We start from the raw sequence: 14,271 nt of genomic DNA on the forward strand, positions 1-14,271 counted from the left end.
CCCCTGCTTACCAAGGTCATGGGGGCTCAGCCAGTGGAGGTCTCCGTACTGGACCACCAGAAATCAGACATTTATCGCCAATCCTGTAGATCTGTGATAATTGGCCATTCAGACAACCCCTTTAAGCAAAACATTGAATCATAACATATATTTATTGATTGTAACACCTTCTCTCCCCAGGAAGTAGCAGTATATCATGTGGGGGTGTGAGCAGTGTCAGACTGGGGTGCCAAGGGCCCAACAAGAACACAGACTCTGGGGGCCCACTGTTCATCGATATGCAAATACTACATGTTTTGCCTCTGCTTATGTATAGTAATTAGCTGGGTAACGTGTTACATGGATGATGTGCTGCTGCCTTTGTAAATAGTGAATCGCGTGTATTATGTCAATTATTGCTCATAGAGAGAGGTGTGGGCCCCATTACTGCGCAGGGGCATCCAAAAATAAAGAAAAAGCATATTACTTATATTAGTAAAAAACAAAATTAAATACAAATTCCAGAACTAGAGTTTTTCGGTTGCTGTATCTCCAATACAATGTAAGGCAAGAAAACCTCTGCATATACCCCAAATCATACAGCTCGGTGCACATGACACAGGCCGTCACACAGCTACACGGACAGGAAAACTAAGAAGCTGCAGGTCTTAGAAAACTTAAGGAATCTGTCAGCAGGTTTATGCTATGTAATCTGAGATCAGCATAATGCGGGGACAGAGAGCCTGATTCCAGGGATGTGTCACTTATTAGGCTGTGTACTGTACTTCTATTACAAGCAATGAGGTATCCTGTGCCAGGCAGACAGGCTAAGGCTACTTTCACACTAGCGTTTTTTGACGTACGTCGCAATGTGTCGTTTTGGAGTAAAAACGCATCCTGCAAAGTTGCCCGCAGGACGCGTTTTTAATCCATAGACTTTCATTAGCGACGCATTGCCACACCTCGCATCCGTCGTTCCATGTAACGTTTTTTGGTGCGTCGAGTCCGCCATTTCCGACTGCGCATGCGCGGCTGGAATCCGCCCCCTCCTCCCCGGACCTTACAATTGGGCAGCGGATACGTTGTAAAACTGCATCCGCTGCCCCCGTTATTTTTTTTCGCAGTTTGCGTCGGTACGTCGGGCCGACGCATGGTGACTGCCCCGTACCGACGCTAGTGTGAAAGTAGCCTTAGTTGTGTAACCCTGCCCCCACCACTGATTAGCAGCTTTCAGCCTATGCACAGCATACACCGCTGCTAATCACTGGGGGGGCTGCACACAGCTCAGCATTCAGAGCACTGCTAGATCCACAGCCGAGGAAACGGTCATTTTATCAGACGGTATGCAGCCCATGACACGTCGCTGGAATCAGGCTCTCCGTCCCTACATCATGCTGCTCTCAGATTACACATCCCCCTAAATAAACCAGTTTGACACGTGACTTTAGTGTAATTTATATTTTTTATAAAGCTCTTTTTTTCTTGCTGCTTATCCTATAAACTATGTGGTTGTCAGTGCTGTGACTACGGCCATTTTTACCTCACAATTAACAACACCCAAAATTATATTTTTTGTCTCTATTTTTTTGCAACGGGATTTTCCCCCTTTTTCAGTTTATTATATGGTAAAATGACTTCACAAGCGCAAATCATCTCCATAAAGCCGTGTGCAGGGAAAATGGAGGGATGGGAGAAGGTGATGGGAAGAGCAGACAGGAGACACTGCCCGTCCCTGAAGGGGTTAAGCACAGGCGCCATGCTTATTGGCCTCCGTATCTGAGAGGACACAGGCCGAGAATACGCGCGGCGCTCCCCTGTACGGCCTGTGTCCTCTCAGGCTGCCGTCACACTAGCAGTATTTGGTCAGTATTTTACATCAGTATTTGTAAGCCAAAACCAGGAGTGGGTGATAAATGCAGAAGTGGTGCATATGTTTCTATTATACTTTTCCTCTAATTGTTCCACTCCTGGTTTTGGCTTACAAATACTGATGTAAAATACTGACCAAATACTGATAGTGTGACTGCAGCCTCACAGTTCCTCCTGCACTGTGCGACGTGTGCTGCGTAGTGTGTGGCCGGCCCCGCCCCGCCCCGCCCCGCGCTGTGTACGTCACACGGGGCTGCAGTCAGCTGACCGGTCACGAGGGAGTCGCGGCGTCAGGCGGTGTCCGCCCCCGAGGTCACGTGACGGCGGCAGCAGCGGGTGGAGCTGTGCTGTCGGTGCAGAGGGTCCGGTCCGGTCTGGTCGGCGGGAGAAGATGGTGAGTGCGCGGAGACTCTGGGGAGAACGGCCTCCTCCACAGACCGAGGACAGCTATGGCCGCAGCGGCGTGCACCGGACGATAGGCCGGGGATGAGCTCGGGCCTAGTGCGGCCGGAGCTGTCACATTGCTCAGGGTGGAAGCACAACTTCCCATAGACGTGTGATGAGTGCGTGTGATGCTGCCCGGGAAGGCAGTGCAGCCAGGCCCGGTAATGCTGACCACATGGGTGGTGGAGGAGTACAGTCATGTCAGCCATAGCTGGAGCTCTCACACTGTTAGTCGCTGTACCACTATCACCCTACCCAGGTCCAGTTGTATTTGCCACTGGTGTCTGTGATTGGCTGCAGCGGTGCTGATGCAGTGTCAGAGCTGCAGACAATCAGTGAGCTTAGCAGCTCTACCCAATGTGATGGTATGAGCCACTCGGCTGCTGAATTCACAGATTGGCTGCAGTGCTGTCAACGTCACGGTGGCTGTGATTGTCTGCAGTGCTGACGTCATGTCCGTGCATCAGCCAGTATCCGCTATTGGGATCAGCAGTGGCGACTCCGCACCGGACCTGGGGAGGGTGAGGTTTTAAAAACCAAAAACTTATTATTAATAGAATTCGGTCTGCTGTGAAATGAGGCAGTGAGAGGTTTCATCCTGTAACACTGGGGTCTCCCGCCAGTGATGTTTCCACAACTCCTAGTTTGTCCCACACCCGGCAATGCATGCTGGGAGTTGTAGTTCTGCTGCAGAGCTACATGTTGGAGCCCTTTGCTGTACAGGATCTGCTCTTTCATGGTCCGCACAGGGACTATTGGGTCCGGATTTGTCTTTGACCTATTATTTATTTTTTTTATAGTAAATCTTTCAGGAAGCAGATTGTTCCATTGTCATTTATTAGGGCTTGTGTGCAGCAGTAAGGGTATGTGCACACGTTGCAGATTTCCTGCAGATCTGCAGCTTTTTTTCCGCGCAGAAACGCTGCAGATCTGCAAGTGATTTACAGGTCAATGTAAATCAATGGCAAAAAAAAAATGCTTTGCTAATGTTGCGGAAAAATCTGCACGGAAAACGCAGCAGATTCAAAAAAGGACCATGTCAATTCTTTGTGCAGATCTGCCGCGTTTCTGCACCCACTCCATAATAGAAATCTGCAGGGGTAAAATAAGGAAGAAATCCGCACAAAATTCTGCAACTTGTGCACATACCAAAAAAAAGCGCAGATTCTGACGTGCGTTTTCTGCTAAGAAATGCAAATCTGCACAGAAAATTCCACAGTCAAATCTGCAACGTGTGCACATAGCTTAAAGAGAACCTGTCACCCTGAAAATCGCGGGTGAGGTAAGCCCACCAGCATCAGGGGCTTATCTGCAGCATTCTGTAATGCTGTAGATAAGCCCCCGATGTTACCTGAAAGAGGAGAAAAAGAGGTTAGATTATACTCACCCAGGGGCGGTCTCGCTGCTGGTCAGGTCAAACGGGTGTCTCCGGTCCGCTGCGGCGCCTCCCATCTTCTTTCCATGACGTCCTCTTCTGATCTTCAGCCACGGCTCCGGCGCAGGCGTACTTTGCTCTGCCCTGTTGAGGGAAGAGGATAGTACTGCAGTGCGCAGGTGCCGGAAAGGTCAGAGAGGCCCAGCGCCTGCGCACTGCAGTACTTTGTCTGCCCTCAGCAGGGCAGAGCAAAGTACGCCTGCGCCGGAGCCGTGGCTGAAGATCAGAAGAGGACGTCTTGTAATGAAGATGGGAGGAACCGCAGCGGACCAGAGACACCCGTTTGACCGGACCAGCAGCGGGACCGCCCCTGGGTGAGTATAATCTAACCTCTTTTTCTCCTCTTTCAGGTAACATCGGGGGCTTATCTACAGCATTACAGAATGCTGCAGATAAGCCCCTGATGCCGGTGGGCTTACCTCACCCGCGATTTTCGGGGTGACAGGTTCCCTTTAACGCTATGTGCACACGCTGCAGATCCGCAGCAGTTTCCCATGAGTTTACAGTACAATGTAAACTTATGGGAAACCAAAAACGCTGTGCCCATGCTGAGGAAAAAAACGTGCGGAAGCGCAGCGTTTTATTTTCCGCAGCATGTCAATTCTTTTTGCAGAATCCGCAGCGTTTTTACATCTGCCTCCAATAGAAAACTGCAGATGTAAATCCGCAGCAGAATCCGCAATAGAAAACGCGATAAATCCACAGTAAAAACCGCAGCGGTTTTGCACTGCGGATTTATCAAATCCGCTGCGGAAAAATCCGCAGTGGACCATTTTACGTGTGCGCACACCCTAATGTGCAGCGGAGGGCTCATTGGCTGCCAGGTACAGGGCACAGAGGTGTAAAACTGGGGAATTGGCTCCAGACAGAAGTGATATCCAAAGTCCCACCAAATGTGTGAAACATCATGTACCACTGATAGGCAGCTTGGACAAGCCAGCAGACTTATTTCCTACCGCGGTCCCATAGATTATTAATGGGGTGGAGATTCAGATGGCCTCAGGATTGGTGGGGGTCCCAGCTGTCAGCTGTTCGCAGGTGGGAAATAACTTCCAAACTTGGCACAAATATCTACTATTTCCGTAGGTAGCTTCCAAACTTCCCACAGACACTTTAGAGGGGTCGTCCATCCTTAGGGTACAAGTCTGCAGTTTGGGAATCCTCGCTGTCGGGTGTCACTGGCATGTGGCTTCAAGTATGAGATTTGCACACAGTCACATGCCGACTAGACTTGTGCAGCATAGCTCAGTATAAGGGCATTGAGAGGCCGGTCACGTCTAGTCAGAATGACCATCTGCTTCTGCCACCGGAGAATCCTCACCGAGCACACTGCATGCACTTTGAGGCTATGTGCCCACGTTGCGGATTGACGCTGCGGATCTGCATCAGTTTTCTGTGCGTTGTACAGTACCATCTAAACGTATGGAAAACAAAATCCGCAGTGCACATGCGGAAAAAAACGCGCGGAAATGCAGCGTTGTTTATTCCGCAGCATGTCAATTCTTTGTGTGGATTCCGCAGCGGTTTACACCTGCTCCATAATAGGAATCCGCAGGTGGAATCCGCACAAAAACCGCGGTAACTCCGCAGTGCTGTCTGACTTTTGGTTCTCCCCTAATGATCAGCTGAAGGGGCTGTAGCACTCTGGAGGGGACTGTATCCTCTTCATTATTTACTAGGCACAGCGCCACTCATTAAGTAGTGGCTGTATCTGGTATTACCACTCAGTCCCACGTTCTTTCTTTTTAGTTCCTTTTATCGTTCGTGTTCCTGTTTTCTAATCGTTGCCTTATTGGTGATGAGCCTGGAGGGGCATTGAAGCATAATTGTTAGTTTATCTGGTTTGCTGTCATTTTGGTTTTATTGCAGATCCATAAAAATAATGAAAGTTTTTTTTTTGTGTGTATCTGGGATTAGAACAAACAGGAAACATCACTACACAGTGAAGGGAGCTATTCTCATCTGGCCACCACTGGAGCCGATAATGGCTGATCGGCGGGATGCTGGGTGTCAGCTGCCACTCTTCTGATTTTGATGCCCTATCCTAGGGAAAGGTCTATGATGTGGAAATCCCAGGAAACTCCCTTTAGGAAACCATGATTTACAATGCAGCTTGATCATTACGCTGTTGCAGATTTTCACTGCTTTCACCCTTTCCATTTGGCAATATTGCTATGGATTTACCATGGATTCATTACAAGGTCTGCAGCTGAAATGTTTCACCCATTTTTAGAGCTCGCTGACACCGTTGTAGGTTCTCTCAGGCAAGAGAATCGGACTGATTATGCCAATGACACTGGGCTCAAACTCTGATCCGAGGTTCCTCTTAGGTGTGGAGGAGACCTAGAACTTAATTTCTCCAGTGTCTGTGCGTGTATATCAGACTGCACTCGGATGACATCTGAGTGCAGTCTGATGGGTCACGCACCCGTAGACTTGTATCGGTGCATGCGATCTGATTATCGAAGCCACTCGCAGCATGCTGCAATTATGCTTTAATGCCAAACCGGAATGAGAAGATAGTCGCTGATCTGCATTGCCCCATAGTATAACATTGGGCCGTGTGCTATCCGGTAGCCATCGCTAGTGTGAGTGAGCCTGAACACTGAGGTCACACAGTACTTGGTACGTAATCAGCAGTCCAGCATATTAGACTTCTTGCTGACGTCTACGTTGGTTGCATAAATCACTGGTCTGTCAGTCCTTTGGTCATAACTTTCTGCCACTAACTTCTCGTTTTTCTTTGCAGAGTTTTCTGAGTGGTTTGTTTGGTCCGATTTGTGAGATTGAAGTTGTGCTCAACGATGCAGAAACCAGGAAGCTTTCCGAGATTAAAACTGAAGAAGGCAAAATCGAAAAACATTTCTTGTTCTACGATGGGGAGTCTGTAGCTGGAAAGGTAAACTGCTTTTTCCATTACACAGATGTGAAGTAGTGGGTCACTCTCTGGCTCTTCTCATGTTCCTGATGGGCAAACAGTGATTTGTAATTACTTGATGATTGCACTGTGATGCGGAATGTGACAGCGACGTGGCCAATGTAGGTGTCTGGTATATATCTAGAGGTTCAGGTGTCCGACTCCTCTCACGCTGCATCACTCGGTTCACCAGTATTCATGAAGTTGCACCTATGCAGTTCATGCTTAGAATCAATAATGTAACGTGTACATGTCCTTCTACACAGGTCTATATAAAATAAGACTTGCATTTTCTTAGCGTACATGTGTGGATACTTTAACCCCTTCATGATGGAGCCCTTCTTCATTTTTGCGTTTGTCTTTCGCTCCCCTTCTTCCCAGAGCCATAACTTTTATTTTTATTTTTTTTTTATTTTGTATTGTACTTTTGAATGACACCATTGGCTTTACCATATTGTGTACTCAAAAGGGGAAACCATTCTAAGTGCAGTGAAGTTGCAAAAATTGTGTGATTTCACAGCTGTTTTTTTTTTAGATTTTTTTTTTTTTTTTTTTTTTTTATACAGTGTTCACCAAATGCTAAAACTCACCTGCCATTATGATTCTCCAGGTCATTACAAGTTCATAGACACCTAACATGTCTAGGTTGTTTATCTAATTGGTGAAAAAAAATCCAAAGTTTGTTTAAAGAAAAAAAAAAATTACGTAATTTTCCTGGGCCGTAGCGTCTCCACTTTTCATGACCTTTGGTTGGGTGAGGGCTTATTTTTTGTGGGCTGAGCTGACATTTTTAATTATACCATTTTGGTGTAGATGCGATCTTTTGATCGCCCGTTATTGCATTTTAATGCAATGATGCGATGACCAAAAAAGTAATTCTGTTGTTTTGACTTTTTTTGGATTGGATTAATTCTTTTTATAGCTTGATAGATCGAGCGATTCTGAAAGCGGCAATACCAAATATGTGTAAGTTCTTGTTTTTTTCTTTATTTTATTTTGAGTGGGGCGAAAGGGGGGTGATTTAAAATTTTATATACATTTTTAAAATATTTTTAAAAACCTTTTTTTTTTTTACTTTTGGCATGCGTCAATAGCTTCTATGCGAGACTAGAAGCTGCCATATCGGCAGCGATGGGCTCTGCTACATACAGATCATCTGTATGTAACAGAATTGCTGACTTGCTATGAGCACCGATCAATGGGTGGCGGCAGTGATAACCAGGTGACCTGCAATCACATGACTGGGTCACCGATGGGTGGGATTTCCAGCACGCTTGTCGGAAGTACATGTTAAATACCGCTGTCAGAGATTGAGCGGCATTTAACAGGTTAATAGCCACTGGTGGATCGTGATTCCCCCCTCTGGCTGTTAGAGGCACATGTCAGCTGTTCAAAACAGCTGACATGCCGGAAAAGATGTGGTCTCAGCGCCAGAGCCCACATCAAAGGGGGAGAAACCATATGCGCCATACTAGTTCGGCGCATGTCGTGAAGGGGTTAAGTTCCCGGGAAAACCTTATCAGTCCTTTTCACAGTTCTTCAGAAACAAACAAAAAAAAACACAAGTAAAAAAAAAAGAAAAATTCTAGATTTATCAAAGATCTGAAAGTACAGATCTGACACATTGTGAATATTCCATCCAGCACGTCACACTCTTACATGAGCCTTCATTATAGTTTTGCATCCAAGTGTAAGCTTTTGTAGCCATATATCATTACATAGGATTAAGGGTACATATCATCTGTGATTGGTAAGAGATAATGACTAGTGATGAGCGAATATACTCGTTGCTGGAGATTTCTCGAGCACGCTCGGGGGTCCTCCGAGTATTTTTTAGTGCTCAAGAGATTTAGTTTTCATTGCCGCAGCTGAATGATTTACATCTGTCATCCAGCATAAGTACTTGTGGGGGTTGCCTGGTTGCTAGGGAATCCCCACATGTACTTATGCTGGCTAACAGATGTAAATCATTCAGCTGCGGCAAGAAAAACTAAATCTCTGAGCACTAAAAAATACTCAGAGGACCCCCGAGCATGCTCGGGAAATCTCGAGTAACGAGTATATTCACTCATCACTATTGATGACCTAAAGAAAAGTTCCTGTCTCCTCTCCTGGGGTCTGGAGAGTCTATAGGGGGAGACTTGACAGTAAGAGGATTTGATCTTTCTTCCAGATTTTTCTTGCAGCTTCTACTATAATACAGAATCGGAAAATGAATACATTGTATTTATATATCCCAACTTGGTGTACATGCAGAAATAATAAGACATTACAAAGTAACATTCAGTTCAAAGAAGGATAGTGTCCTGCTCATGAGCTTACAGTCTATAAGGAATTAGGGGAGACAGGAAAGATAAAGCTTGTCATGTATAGTTCAGCCATGTTTGTCATTAATGAGCATTTTTATTTTGATCTCTGAATCAGTCCTGATGTCTTATCTAGCCAGAGAGTCCTTTGTTTCTCTATTCCACGGATATGTTCTCCAAGGCTGTAATAATAACTTCAGTGTTGAATATGTAACCACTTTGTTGCATATCTTGTTCTAGCTCCGTGCATTTTCTGTTTTGCAACATGTTAAATTAAATTAATTTTTATAAGGGAAACCTGTCACCAGCCTGTCCTATACAGTGACATCAGCCAAATGCTGCACCTTCAATACTGCGTCTCATTCTGGTATTATATCAAAGCCAAGATTTTGAGCTGAATTTATTTTATATTCAAGAAAAATGGGAACTGCATTTTTAATTTTTTTCCCCCCTTCCTGTAGGTCAACATAGTCTTCAAGCAACCCGGTAAAAGACTAGAGCACCAAGGAATACGAATTGAGTTTGTTGGACAAATTGGTGAGCTTGTATATTAATAATTTTATATAATCAGGTAATAAAAGAGAATATGGACTGCTAGTAGGCAAGTAGGAAATTGGCTATATGGGATGTGTCCAAAAACTGGAAAATAATAATAAAAAATATATATACAGTACAGACCAAAAGTTTGGACACACCTTCTCATTTAAAGATTTTTCTGTATTTTCATGACTATGAAAATTGTACATTTACACTGAAAGCATCAAAACTATGAATTAAAACATGTGGGATTATATACTTAACAAAAAAGTGGGAAACTGAAATTATGTCTTATATTCTAGGTTCTTCAAAGTAGCCACCTTTTGCTTTGATGACTGCTTTGCATTCTCTTGATGAGCTTCAAGTGGTAGTCACCGGGAATGGTCTTCCAACAATCTTGAAGGAGTTCCCAGAGATGCTTAGCACTTGTTGGCCCTTTTGCCTTCACTTTGCGGTCCAGCTCACCCCAAACCATCTTGATTGGGTTCAGATCTGGTGACTGTGGAGGCCAGGTCATCTGTCGTAGCACCCCATCATTCTCCTTCTTGGTCAGATAGCCCTTACAGAGCCTGGAGGTGTGTTTGGGGTCATTGTCCTGTTGAAAAATAAATGATGTTTCAACTAAACGCAAATCGGATGGAATGGCATGCACTGCAAGATGCTGTGGTAGCCATGCTGGTTCAGTATGCCTTCAATTTTGAATAAATCACCAACAGTGTCACCAGCAAAGCACCCCCACACCATCACACCTCCTCCTCCATGCTTCATGGTGGGAACCAGGCATGTAGAGTCCATCCGTTCACCTTTTCTGCGTCGCACAAAGACACAGTGGTTGGAACCAAAGATCTCAAATTTGGACTCTCAGACCAAAGCACAGATTTCCACTGGTCTAATGTCCATTCCTTGTGTTCTTTAGCCCAAACAAGTCTCTTGCTTGTTGCCTGTCCTTAGCAGTGGTTTCCTAGCAGCTATTGAACCATGAAGGCCTGCTGCACAAAGTCTCCTCTTAACAGTTGTTGTAGAGAGGTGTTTGCTGCTAGAACTCTGTGTGGCATTGACCTGGTCTCTAATCTGAGCTGCTGTTAACCTGCGATTTCTGAGGCTGGTGACTCGGATAAACTTATCCTCAGAAGCAGAGGTGACTCTTGGTCTTCCTTTCCTGGGGCGGTCATGTGAGCCAGTTTCTTTGTAGCCCTTGATGGTTTTTGACACTGCACTTGGGGACACTTTCAAAGTTTTCCCAATTTTTCGGACTGACTGACCTTCATTTCTTAAAGTAATAATGGCCACTCGCTTTTCTTAACTTAGCTGCTTTTTTCTTGCCGTAATACAAATTCTAACAGTCCATTCAGTAGGACTATCTGCTGTGTATCCACCAGACTTCTGCACAACACAACTGGTGGTCCCAACCCCATTTATAAGGCAAGCAATCCCACTGGGAGAACAGTAGTGTCAGGTCTCCTCCTCCATGCTTCACGGTGGGAACCAGGCATATACAGGTCCTTCTCAAAAAATTAGCATATAGTGTTAAATTTCATTATTTACCATAATGTAATGATTACAATTAAACTTTCATATATTATAGATTCATTATCCACCAACTGAAATTTGTCAGGTCTTTTATTGTTTTAATACTGATGATTTTGGCATACAACTCCTGATAACCCAAAAAACCTGTCTCAATAAATTAGCATATTTCACCCATCCAATCAAATAAAAGTGTTTTTTAATAACAAACAAAAAAACCATCAAATAATAATGTTCAGTTATGCACTCAATACTTGGTCGGGAATCCTTTGGCAGAAGTGACTGCTTCAATGCGGCGTGGCATGGAGGCAATCAGCCTGTGACACTGCTGAGATGTTATGGAGGCCCAGGATGCTTCAATAGCGGCCTTAAGCTCATCCAGAGTGTTGGGTCTTGCGTCTCTCAACTTTCTCTTCACAATATCCCACAGATTCTCTATGGGGTTCAGGTCAGGAGAGTTGGCAGGCCAATTGAGCACAGTAATACCATGGTCAGTAAACCATTTACCAGTGGTTTTGGCACTGTGAGCAGGTGCCAGGTCGTGCTGAAAAATGAAATCTTCATCTCCATAAAGCATTTCAGCCGATGGAAGCATGAAGTGCTCCAAAATCTCCTGATAGCTAGCTGCATTGACCCTGCCCTTGATGAAACACAGTGGACCAACACCAGCAGCTGACATGGCACCCCACACCATCACTGACTGTGGGTACTTGACACTGGACTTCAGGCATTTTGGCATTTCCTTCTCCCCAGTCTTCCTCCAGACTCTGGCACCTTGATTTCCGAATGACATGCAAAATTTGCTTTCATCAGAAAAAAGTACTTGGGACCACTTAGCAACAGTCCAGTGCTGCTTCTCTGTAGCTCAAAAGTGGCTTTACCTGGGGAATGCGGCACCTGTAGCCCATTTCCTGCACACGCCTGTGCACGGTGGCTCTGGATGTTTCCACACCAGACTCAGTCCACTGCTTCCTCAGGTTCCCCAAGGTCTGGAATCGGTCCTTCTCCACAATCTTCCTCAGGGTCCGGTCTCCTCTTCTCGTTGTACAGCGTTTTCTGCCACATTGTTTCCTTCCAACAGACTTACCATTGAGGTGCCTTGATACAGCACTCTGGGAACAGCCTATTTGTTGAGAAATTTCTTTCTGGGTCTTACCCTCTTGCTTGAGGGTGTCAATGATGGCCTTCTTGACATCTGTCAGGTCGCTAGTCTTACCCATGATGGGGGTTTTGAGTAATGAACCAGGCAGGGAGTTTATAAAAGCCTCAGGTATCTTTTGCATGTGTTTAGAGTTAATTAGTTGATTCAGAAGATTAGGGTAATAGGTCGTTTAGAGAACCTTTTCTTGATATGCTAATTTATTGAGACAGGTTTTTTGGGTTATCAGGAGTTGTATGCCAAAATCATCAGTATTTAAACAATAAAAGACCTGACAAATTTCAGTTGGTGGATAATGAATCTATAATATATGAAAGTTTAATTGTAATCATTACATTATGGTAAATAATGAAATTTAACACTATATGCTAATTTTTTGAGAAGGACCTGTAGAGTCCATCTGTTCACCTTTTCTTCGTCGCACAAAGACACGGTGGTTGGAACTAAAGATCTCAAATTTGGACTCATCAGACCAAAGCACAGATTTCCACAGGTCTAATGTCCATTCCTTGTGTTCTTTAGCCCAAACAAGTCTCTTCTGCTTGTTGCCTGTTCTTAGCAGTGGTTTCCTAGCAGCTATTTTACCATGAAGGCCTGCTGCACAAAGTCTCCTCTGAACAGTTGTTGTAGAGATGTGTCTGCTGCTAGAACTCTGTGTGGCATTGACCTGGTCTCTAATCCGAGCTGCTGTTAACCTGCGATTTCTGAGGCTGGTGACTCGGATAAACTTATCCTCAGAAGCAGAGGTGACTCTTGGTCTTCCTTTACAGGGGCGGTCCTCATGTGAGTCAGTTTCTTTGTAGCGCTTGATGGTTTTTGCCACTGCACTTGGGGACACTTGCAAAGTTTGCCCAATTTTTCGGACTGACTGACCTTTATTTCTTAAAGTAATGATGGCCACTCGTTTTTCTTTACTTAGATGCTTTTTTCTTGCCATAATACAAATTCTAACAGTCTATTCAGTAGGACTATCAGCTGTGTATCCACCAGACTTCTGCACAATACAACTGATGGCCCCAACCCCATTTATAAGGCAAGAAATCCCACTTAAACCTGACAGGGCACACCTGTGAATTGAAAACCATTCCCGGTGACTACCTCTTGAAGCTCATCAAGAGAATGCCAAGAGTGTGCAAAGCATTCATCAAAGCAAAAGGTGGCTACTTTGAAGAACCTAGAATATAAGACATAATTTCAGTAGTTTCACAGTTTTTTGTTAAGTATATAATTCCACATGTGTTAATTCATAGTTTTGATGCCTTCAGTGTGAATGTACAATTTTCATAGTCATGAAAATACAGAAGAATCTTTAAATGAGATGTGTCCAAACTTTTGGTCTGTACTGTATATATTTTTTCCATCAATTGATGTATGTTTTCAGGCTAGTTCTGTAATGAAGCAATGAGTCGCTATACAAAATGCAACTTGTCAGTAGTCACATTTGTTCCTAATCCTTATAAAGGGTAGGGACATATTTATTTTTTTATGCCCTGTTCCCACAGTGTCAGTCTGTTTTTGTAATAAATCAGAGTGCAATAGTGACTCGTCAGTAGAAACAAAGTCCTGTTACATAGCTCACATCATTTCACATTTTAGTTTTCTGTAAATTGTAAAGATATATAAAAAAATGATGGTGCAAGTACCGTGTATATTTTGTGGCACCCGCATGCAAAGTCTCATGTAGGCAGGAAGAGTAGTATTAGCCCTTAAATTCAACAGGTTCCAGCTTTAATTCGGTGCAGGTCTGTATGAGGCCTAGTTTTCGTGCCCTCAGCTAATATTATTTGGATTTTAACCAGTCACTGTGCACATGAGGTGCAGATTTCCAAAATTTTCAAATGCGGACATTTAGACAGTGTCATCATGTAAGGCCTCTTTCACACGTCAGTTGTTTGGCGTCAGTCTAAAACCGCCATTTTCCTCAAATAACGGATCCGTCAATTTTTTTTGACGGATCCGTTATTTTCCCATAGACTTGCATTAGTGACGGATTGTGACGGATGGTCGTCCGTTCCATCCGCCATGCAACGGATCCGTCGAAATTTGGTGGACGTTTTCTGAAAATAGACGGACATTGAAACGTTTTTTGTCAACGCCA

General features: G+C 44.5%; 1 protein-coding gene across 1 annotated transcript in view; it reads left to right on the forward strand.

The window, feature by feature from the left end:
• Positions 1-2,117: 2,117 nt before the first annotated feature.
• VPS26A (VPS26 retromer complex component A) overlaps positions 2,118-14,271 on the forward strand; it is a 54,045-nt gene continuing 41,891 nt past the window's right edge. The window contains exons 1-3 of the mRNA XM_069753409.1: positions 2,118-2,242; positions 6,477-6,626; positions 9,412-9,487. Coding sequence (XP_069609510.1) covers positions 2,240-2,242; positions 6,477-6,626; positions 9,412-9,487 — 229 coding nt within the window. The 5' untranslated portion in view covers positions 2,118-2,239. The remainder of the gene's footprint in view (positions 2,243-6,476; positions 6,627-9,411; positions 9,488-14,271) is intronic.

Source organism: Ranitomeya imitator, chromosome 2, assembly GCF_032444005.1.
Source record: "Ranitomeya imitator isolate aRanImi1 chromosome 2, aRanImi1.pri, whole genome shotgun sequence".
NCBI classification, from domain to species: domain Eukaryota; kingdom Metazoa; phylum Chordata; class Amphibia; order Anura; family Dendrobatidae; genus Ranitomeya; species Ranitomeya imitator.